Source organism: Humulus lupulus, chromosome 3, assembly GCF_963169125.1.
Source record: "Humulus lupulus chromosome 3, drHumLupu1.1, whole genome shotgun sequence".
Taxonomy (NCBI): Eukaryota; Viridiplantae; Streptophyta; class Magnoliopsida; order Rosales; family Cannabaceae; genus Humulus; species Humulus lupulus.
This window is the reverse complement of record NC_084795.1, coordinates 82,270,695-82,281,142: the sequence shown is the minus strand read 5'-3', so window position 1 is coordinate 82,281,142 and position 10,448 is coordinate 82,270,695. Positions and strand designations below refer to the sequence as shown.

At 36.7% G+C, this 10,448-nt stretch overlaps 1 protein-coding gene across 1 annotated transcript; it reads right to left on the bottom strand.

Moving 5' to 3' along the window:
* Positions 1-7,458: 7,458 nt before the first annotated feature.
* Positions 7,459-10,017, bottom strand: LOC133824492 (uncharacterized). The gene is made up of 4 exons (XM_062257382.1): positions 9,090-10,017; positions 8,766-9,043; positions 8,298-8,478; positions 7,459-8,198 (listed from the first exon to the last, which is right to left on the bottom strand). The coding sequence occupies exons 1-4, from the start codon at positions 10,015-10,017 to the stop codon at positions 7,459-7,461; spliced, it is 2,127 nt and encodes a 708-aa protein (XP_062113366.1).
* Positions 10,018-10,448: the final 431 nt, after the last annotated feature.

Below are 10,448 nucleotides of genomic sequence, written 5' to 3'. Positions count from 1 at the left end.
GCTTTAATTCATTAATGGATAATTTCATCCTTTCAAAAGACAACTTGTAAATGATATTCATAGAACTTCCCGTGTCAACCAGACATCTCTTTACCTTCATGTTCGCTATTTGGACAGTAATGACGAGTGGGTCATTATGCCAAGCATCATCTTCAGTAAAAGTGAGAGACTCACTTTCATACCGTGGATTCTTTGGAGGTCGCTCCTCTACAGCCATGACCTCAGATGTCGACGCTGCATCCAACTCATGTCGAAGTGTTCGAGCATATCTCTCTCTTGCTTTGTTACTATCCCCATCCAGGTGTGGACCTCCACATATAGTGTCTAAAGTGAAGTCCACAGGCTCGGGTTGCAAGGGTGGAGACTGTTGTCGCTTAAACCCAGGATTGTTGTTACTTCCTTCTCCTTGGGTCTTTTCTACTCAATACTTTTTTAACTTTCCCGACCGGAGGAGAAAATCTATCTCGTCTTTGAGATGGTTGCATTCATTTGTGTCGTGACCATAATCTCCATGGAAACGACAGAACTTATTCATGCCTCTCTTACTCATCTCGTTCCTGATGGGTGGGGTTTCTGGTAGGGAACCTCTTGATGACTCGCAAGATATATTTCTGCTCGGCTGGACGAAAGAGTGGTGTAATTGGTGAACCGAGGTTCATACTTGGTTGGCTTATTGTTTGGTCCCGAGTTAGCCTTCTTTTCCTCATGGCGGTCAGACCCGTTATTTCCACGTTTGTTTCAACCATTTTTTTTCATTCCCACCATTCTTAGGAGGATCAGTTGATCCGCCCGGATTGTTTAGGCCTTTCTCTCCTTTCTCAATCGAGTCATCCAATTTCATATATTTGTCTGCCCAGTCAAGAAATTGTTGGAGTGTTGAAATTGGATTGCGATGTATACTGTCCCACAAAGGACTCTGATAAATTATACCAGAAGATATGGCAACCATCTTCCCCTCATCTCCGAGAGCAGTTGCTCGGTTGGCTTCTCTCATGAACCTCTATATGTAATTATTGAGAGATTCATCCTTCCCTTGTTTAATATCTCCCAAGTGATTGGCATAAACTGGAGGAGTCCGAGCAGCGCTGAACTGTCTACAAAATTCTTTCCTGAAACTCTCCCAAGAGGTAATGGAGTTTGGCTTGAATTTCCAATACCACTCTTGGGAAGTATCGGACAACATAGTGGGGAAAACTCTACAGCGATAATCATCACTCACCCTGAGCAGCTCCATTTGGTCTTCAAACTTCCCAACATGCCTTATGGGGTCTGCCTTTTCTGTATATACTAGAAGTACCGGTGCTTTATACTTTGCTGGCGACTGGGCTGCTCTGATTCGGGCACAAAATGGACTGCCACTCCTGTGGTCTACCGGATCGATTATGGAAGTTCGTTTCGACAAACCTTGAACTAATTGCGACCGTTGAGGGCTCAAGTTCTTGACCACCTGGTCAGGCATTCCTATTTGGCACACTGTCATCAAGTATTTCTACTTGACTGGCAGGTCAGGTCGGATCTCACCCTTCGATCGGGATGGTCCTTCTCTTGTCAGTGATGACATCTCTTAAATCCTTCTGAGAAGTGCGTCTTCCCAACCAATCAAACACTGTGCTCCAAGTTTTTCAGAAGGCTTACCGCGCAGGACGTGCTCTCTCCCACTACGCTGTTGGCCGGGATGCAGTGGTGGCCTTCCTGTTTGTGCCAGGCAGTCCTTTCCTCCTTGTTGGTCGTTGCCATCTTTTTCCTTCGATCAGTCGATGTGATGACTATCAGCCTCGTCATGACCATGTCCATCTTTGAACTGTGAGGTTCTCTTATCTCAAGGAGTCCTGGTTTGATCCTGCCTGGGTGGAGTCTTTTTACTGCCCGATCGGTGACTCTCTAATCTAGAAGTTTCTGATCGGTGGCTCCTGGAGGGGGTTCTAGAGTTCTCCCTTTGCATCGAGGCAGTTCTGGATCGGACCCCATCATCTTCCTGACCAGGGGGGTTACTCCTGCTTCTGTACAGTCCCCGAGAATTGGCTCTGTCAGTGGTCCTCTGACCAGCATTATTATTTCCTGCTTCCTAGGTAGCTCCTCCTCGTGCTGCAGTTTGGGCATTGGCCTGGGCCAATTGGGTAGTCGCTTCTAGAGCAAGTGCTGCTTCATGATGTCTCCTATCAGCCTTCTCCTACCGTCGCCTGATCTCTTCGCTCCTGGCATCCATCTCCCGTCTTCGCAGCTCAAATGCAGCTTTCTGTCTGGCCATCTCTTCAGTAAATGACTCCTGCTGAGCGTTGAATTGCGCCATCTCCTCTTGGAAGGCCCCCATGGATTCCTGGAGTTGTTCAACCTCAGTCTCATGGTCTTAAGGGCCAGGACCTTCTGATCTGGCAGGCTCTTTTGATGTGCCTGACTTCTTGGAGGCTGCATTGGTATTCTTTGGTGCCATAATGATACAATAATCGTGTGTTTCTTCCCTTTAGGCTCTCAATGAAAGCACCAAAATGTTGACCACGATTTTGGCCAACGACGAATAGATGTCAAAACTACAGTAAACCTTCAAGAGAAAATACGACACTGATAATTTTATAGTGGTTCAGCCCCAAAATGTTGGTAATAGCCTAATCCACTTAGAGTTGTGATATATAGATCTATTTAAGATCGGATGAACCTGTGTCAACTGAGTTCCTTGAGTGTAAATGAAAAAAATACAAGATTTCTCTCAGAATACAAATGCTCTCTCAGGAAAATCAGAATTTGAATCATTTCAATGATGCCATGAGCTCTTTATTTATAGGCTCAGGATCGTACAAATCAAAATGCCTCATAATCGAGATAATTCAGGTTCTCTAACCAATATTTAATTAATAATCAAATTTAAAATACAACAATATGCGATTTCTTTGGGATAATATGACAGATTTCCACTGTGGGTACGAATAATTCTAGCTGAAGTCGTTACTGAAATTTTGCCGCAGAATCATGATCTGTCTGGTCGGCCAACTCCCCTCCCTGAAGTCAGACTGGTCGGCCAAAACACCCTTCTAGTTAGGCAAAACATTTGACTGACTGGATACACTTGACTCCAAGATGAGTGGTCGGCCAAAGCGCTTTACTGGTCAGTTAAAAATCCTTAACGGTCGGTCAGAAATTTCACCTGGTCGGTCAAATCACTTCCAAACCAGATAAATAATTTTTATGACCAGTAATATCGCAACTCTAAATATTACTCTCAAACCTTTTGGCTTTCTTGATAACACATTTATTGACTACCACGTATTGTCACTTGTCACTTTTGATCGCCACGTCATCGTATTCAAATTTTGGGGGCGCGCATGGCAGCTAGGCAAAAAATTTCGAAAACTTTTTTTTGTGCAATTTTTCAAACCAAAACAATTTTCTAATTAATTTTTAACATGTTTTACACAAAATAAAGCATATATAAAATTAATATCATAGAAAACACAACAAAATAACCTAAAAAATTGCTAAAATTCACATAAAATCAATATGCTTCATAAAAACATGAAAACCATCCAATTCTTCAAACATATCAAATAATCCAATTTTAAACATATTCATGCATGAAAATTAAGATTACCAAAGGCTCTGAGGCCAGTTGTTAGGAAAAACCTATACATGATCTTTGTTTATTTTCATGTATATCTAATATTAAACAAATTAATACGAGATAGCCTAAAACATGTTTCTAAAATTGAATTCAAAGAGAAACAAAGAATAGAATACTTACAGTATACGCAGCGGAATGAAAGAGTCCTTCCTTCAATTTCTCTAACTCTTGTATCCTATCTGTCGCAGAGTATTATCAAGAAACTGAACCGATCGTCTATTTTCTACACTGTCTTCCAATGTATCCTTAGAATCACCTAGACTAGTGTGGGAAATTCTCAACACATGCGATAGATATAGAGAGAAGAAGAGAAAATAACAAAGAGGCTTAGAAAAGGACTTTTGTTTAGAGAGAATCTAAAACTATCAGAAAACCAATGATTAAACTTGTGTTTTGACTTCTCTCTAAGCACTCCTTTTATAGACTCAATTATGCAATTTAATTTAATTTAAAAAATCAATAAAATAATAGCCATTTTAAGGCCCTAGGTCGAAATTATCATGGGTTTTAGGCCCGTGAAATTTCTCATTTGATTATAAGCCCATTGGACTTAAAATTAAGGCCTGTATTATTTTTAATTGATTTAATTATTTAAATCCTTTATCAAGTTAATTATTTATAATTTGAACCTTGATTTAAACTTATTTATTAATTTAGATACTAATTTATCTTAATTAATAAATCTGCCATAATTTATCTTTTCTTCTCAAAAATACATAACTCTCTGAAACTATCCAAAATTAACCTAGTCAACTTTGATAATTCAAATTGATGATTAAATCAATTAATTGAGACTATCTAGAAGATTTTATCCAAGGTACAATGGGGACCATGGGCCTATGAAATTAAGCTTCAATAAGTTATCATAAATCTAACAAATAAATTTACTTACTTATTAATTCATCGTGTCTCCACTATAGACTCGGAATTGCACTCTTGAATTCATAGAACGCTCTATAACAAATATAGATACACTATTAATTATCCATTGTTACAACTACAACTATCACTCAATCCTCTATAGATGGTCTACAATGAGATAGGACTAAAATACTGTTTTACCCCTCATTGTATTTTATCCTTAAAATACTTAGTTCCTTGTAAATGATATTTTAGTAAACTAATTTAATTACTGAAATGAGATCTTTATCATTTAACACCTTGAACCAAACTAAAAGGAAACCATCGTTTCACTTCTTCATCAGAAGCTATAGATGTTCATATCTATGATTAACACTCCCACTCAATTATACTACCGAGTTCCCAAGATGTAAGTATGGGCTAGTCCGTAGGGTAAGGTGGTAACGAACAAGTCAAAGAACTCAAATAATACAATCAGTTAGAATACTAACCACTCATAATTGAGATTGAATTGACCTATGGTCAACTATATGATATGACTAGAATAGATAATAACGGTATGTTTACTTATCTTATCAACTATCAATATCGGTCCTGTTCGATGTAACAAATACATCCGATTTTATCTACTTTGCTAATGTTCTGGAAAGAACATAACACTATAATGTGTAAGTAGATCATATCGTAGATTGGCAAGTCAGTGTAAATCATGTGCACTGACTAATCTTAGGACTAACTTATTTTGAACATATAATCATATTTATATTCCACTGTGATTACGTCACTATAAATAAGATTAGCTATATATTTGAGATTTAATAGAAGTTTATATTAAACAAATAATCATGAAAATAAAACATCTGAGCAAAGTGATTGACCAAGTCAAAAAATGATTTCTATTCTTTTATTGATAATAAAATGAGATTACATAGAATTTGGGGTTTAATTAGGGCATAAAACCCCTACAGCAACAATATCCAAGTCTTTTTTCTTCAAAATCAGCAATACCCTCACTTCTCATCTCCTTCGATCTTCGAGGTGATTAGCTCTTCTCGGCCAAAGCAAATCCTACGTGCACAAGAACACACTAGTGGCTCCAACTGATCAGAGGTTTGGATTGAGAAATTTTTTTTTGGGTAGGCCCAGTTGGTCGATTTTGCCCTCAGTTATTTGAATGAAATTGGTCGGTGTTGAATTGTTATTCATTTTTTAGCTATTATTTAATTTCCCACAAATTGTTTTCTTTCTCTTTAATTTTTCCCATAAAAATTGGGAAAAATATAATCCCATATTTTTGCACATCTATGCTCTAAAAGCCATAAAAATTAAAAAAAAAAACTCCCTCTAGTATATAGATATATATATATATAAACAACATAAAAGAATGCTTTAGTTTTTTATTTTATTTTATTTTGTTGTCTTCATTTTAGTTAGTATTAATCTATTGGTCATCTTCACACCTTTTGTAAACATCTAAACAATAGGCTTATTATAGCAGTAATTATAGTGATGCTAATCCCATTTATATAATAAATTTGTTTATTTTTATTTTAAGAAAATGAATGAAGTTATTAGTATTGATTTTTTTTATTTATGCTTATATAAATTATGATATTTCAATCGATATAAATTTATTTTGTTAATGTAGTTACAATTTAAAAAAAACAAAATTCATTACAAATTTACTTGTCAACATTTCTATAAATATTAGTTACAAAATTGTATCTTTTAGTTATGAAATTAATTTTGTCTATTTTTGCAACAAACATATTAAATTTACAAATTAATTTTGTAAATGTTACTAAATATATTTTGAAGTTATTAAAATAGTTTTATAAATTTTTGTTACAATCATGTTAAGCAAATAAATTAGTAGTGTATATGGTGAGAGATAAGATAAATCTAAATAAAGTTACGTTTTCTTTATTGTGTTAAATTTGGGGACTAGGTTTCAATATAGTAGCATTAGTTATTGGTTTAATAACTATATGTTATAACATTGTTAACGATAGTTACAAGGGTACTAATAGTGTTGTTAATGAGTATTTTCAAATTAGATTTGTAAATGTTTGTTACCATTATGTAATTTTTGTTTACAAAAATGTAAAAGTTGTTTACCAAACTTTAATAGAAGTTTACAAATTTGTAAAAGATGTTTACAAATTTTGTTATTATTGTTTATAGAAAAAATTGTAATTTATTGCGTTGTATCTAAAATTTCGTCACTCTGTACTTACACTGTTTTTTTTTTTTTTTTTGATCAAGAAGGAAAGGAACTTCATTGAACAAAACAAGCTATACAAACAAAGTGCTAAGCACTACAAGACCGAAATTGAAAACCAACAGCCCCAACACTAATTACATTGTAAATGCCTTAAAAAGGACTGCTCTTGGACTGAAAATTTCCTAAAATTAACCAAGAAAAGTCTATATTTAATTACAGATTTAATCTCATTAACAAGACAGTTAGCTGTCAAAGAATAGTCATCAAAAACACTTTTGTTCCTATTTCTCCAAATGATGTACACAGTAGCAGCAACAGAAAGATTCAGCAAAGCTGCCAACAGACCATGCCGAGGTCGAGCAAGCCAAACACTCCAACTGATGTAGTCACTCGGCCAAGCACTGAAGCCAAACCAGTTAAACAGAATTCGAAGCACTTGTTTAGATAAACAGCAAGTAAAGAATAGATGTTGGTGACTTTCAGTAAAGCAACCACAAACCGGACACAGATGAACAGGCACCACAATATGCAGTTTTAACAGATTATCCCTAGTAAGAAGCTTCTCATTAATCACTTGCCAAAGAAGGAATCTATGCTTAGGCAAAGTGAGCTTTGACCATACAGCCGAATAGTAGCCTACAATCTACTGGTTTTGAGCTGAATTATACAGTTTGGATGGCTGGAACCTCCCAAAACTACCCGCTGCCTGAATCTCAGTGAGACCAAATTTCTCCCTTATGTGGCACAACTTCCTCCAATACTAGCTACAGTCAGATTTCAAAATGTAACACCAGAAATTACAGCCTTTCAAATATATAGAGTTAACCCATTTAACCCATAAAATCTCAGGCTGTTCAGATAACACCCATATATACTTGGCAAGAATTGCTCTATTCCAAAGAGCGCCATCTCTGAAACCAAGACCACCATACGCTTTTGGAAGGCAAACCTTCTTCCAAGAAGCTAAATGAGGTTTACTTCTCAAACCAGCACTACCCCAAAGGAAGCTACGGCACAATTTCTCAATTTCCTTAACAACACTCTGAGGTAAAATAAAGATACTCATCCAATAGTTACGGAGACCAAATAAAACCGAATGAATAAGCTGCATACGGCCTGCATAGGAGAGGTGTCTACTGGACCAAGAGTTAAGTCTTAATCTGATTTTTTGCAAAATTATATCACAGTCCTCATGACGCCACTTAGTTGGCCTCATAGGAACCCCAAGGTACTTGAGCGGAAAGGATCCTTCCATAAGATTCATCTCCTGAGAATTGATATTCCTCATAGTAGAAGAAACTCCGCCAAAAAAGATTTGAGACTTAGCAGAATTAATGGTCAAACCAGTAGCCGAATTGAAATCATCAAGCGCGATTTTAAGAGAAAAGACAGCCGAATGAGTACCCTTACAAAAGAGGATCAAGTCATCAGCAAAACAAAGATTGATAAGCTTTAAACTCTTGCACATTGGGTGAAATCTGAAAGAAGGATCAAGAGCACCTAGTTGAAGTCTCCGAGTCAAGTATTCCATGATAAGAACAAATAAAAGAGGAGACATTGGATCTCCCTAACGCAGCCCCTTCTTACCCTTGAATTTACCTTGAACACGACCATTCATGAGTAAAGAATAAGAAGTATTCCTTAAACACATCATAATCCATCCTATAAACTTCATAGGAAAACAGAGAGCTTTTAAGAGATCCTCAAGGAATTGCCAATCTACCTTATCATAAGCCTTGCTCAAATCAATCTTTATAGCACATCTTGGGGAAGTAACAGCCTGACCATAATTTTAATAAGATCTTGAAAGATCATGATATTATGAGCTATTGAACGGCCCCTAATAAACGCCCCCTGGTTCGGCTGAACAATAGCAGGAAGAACCAACGCCAATCGAGAACATAAGAGCTTAGCTATACATTTATATAATGTAGTGCAGCACGCAATTGGCCTATAATCAATAGCTCGAGAAGGATTGGCCGCCTTAGGGATTAAGGAAAATGAAGTTTCATGCATGTCTGATGGAAAATTCCCTGATTCAAAACAGTTACTGATAGCAGAACAGACTTCCTTGCCAACAATCTGCCAGGCAGCCTTGAAAAATCCAGAGCCATAACCATCCGGACCTGGCGATTTGTTAGAGGGAATACCAAATAAAGCTCTCCGAATTTCCTTAGATGAAAAGGGTTTTAACAGTAAAGTTTGATGATCTATTGAGAGCTTGGGACCCAAGTCTATATAAGCCATATTGATGTTGCTTGAAGCTGAACTCTGACTCCCCAAATAACCTCTGAAATGCTCAACAAAATGAGAAACAACCTCAGGAAAATTATCCACCAGCTGACCTTGATCATTAACAAAAGAAGCAATACCATTACCAGTCAACTTTACTTCTTTGGGACAAAAAACTATAGAACATTTTTTCCTGAACAATGTAAGCTTCAGCAGCTTCTTTAACACTTTCCTGGTAACTATACTCAGTCGGGAAAGCTTGGGCTTTTAACTGAGCTTCCTGGTACTTTTCTTTTGCCATATCAAAGCTCAAACCAATATCTCCAAAGGTATTATGATTAAACTTCTTTAAACTATGTTTCAACCTCAGGGATTTTAAGAACACAGCCCTTAAACCAGTAGTGTGAATAGGTAACTGCCAGCTAAACCGCACCACTTCAAAGAACTGAGGATGATCAGTCCAAATATTGTAAAACCTCAACAACTTTGTACCCAAACTCACCTTAGACTGAATATTGACAATACAAGAGCAATGATCGGATACCACTTCCCATTTAAAGACAGCAGTAGCATAAGGAAAAAGATCAAACCAATTTTCATTTATAAAATCATGATCAATTTTAGAATAAATGCGAGCTGAACCATTTTGATTATTAGTCCAAGTGGAAAACGATCCTAAACTTTTTATGGGAACCATGTGAGCCTCCTCAAGCCAACGAACTGAATCTACCAATTCAACACCAGAAATAGGACTACCACCAGCTCTATCCATAACCGAAAAAGGGGCATTGAAATCCCCTAAAATAATCCAAGCATCATGCGCAAGAGAAATTCTAAGTAACCCTTCCCACAAACTCCTTCGACCTTCTAAAGAATTGAAGCCATAGACAAAAGTGATATAAAACATGTGCTTCTGACCAACCATCGAAACCAAACAGTGAACAAATTGAGGAGAATCCTCAAGAATTGTAACCTTGACAAAAACCTTCCTCCAAACAATCAAAAGTCTACCCTCTGTTACCAAACTCGTATAAAAATCCCAGTTAGGTAACTTTTGCTTCATAAAATCCAGAATTTTAGGACCCATCATCTTAGTCTCTAAAAAACCTCCAATACCAATTTTGAACCTACTACAAATATCCACAACTGCTTTTTGCTTATTAGAACTACTCAAACCCCTTAAATTCCTACTGAGAATATTACTATTATCCATTAGTAGAAATAGGTAAGGGAATACCATTTTTATTACCACACAAATGCTCTTGAAGAACCTGAAACTGATTGAGTTTATCTTGTCCTTGTCCTGAATTCTTTGTAGATGAAACAGCCTGTTGCCCAGATTTCGAATGAAAGGCTACTCGTTTAGGAGTAAGCCATCTACTGCTGTGCTGCTTATCATTATCCATAACTGAAAATGCTCGAGAGTTAAGTTGATTTCCCTCTGATGTAGTGACCGGAACCCTTTCCATTTTAGTTATATTAACCTGATCCCCTCCCTTTTCTACAGAACCCAAACCA

Excerpts from the sequence above, each read along its gene's own strand:
- LOC133824492 (XM_062257382.1), bottom strand. The coding sequence starts at position 10,017 with ATGGGTCCTAAAATTCTGGATTTTATGAAGCAAAAGTTACCTAACTGG. Across the intron at positions 9,044-9,089 it reads TAGTTTTTTGTCCCAAAGAA|GTCAGCTGGTGGATAATTTT; the intron begins GTAAAGTTGACT and ends TTAATGATCAAG. Across the intron at positions 8,479-8,765 it reads GGCAGATTGTTGGCAAGGAA|GCTGTTACTTCCCCAAGATG; the intron begins GTCTGTTCTGCT and ends AATTATGGTCAG.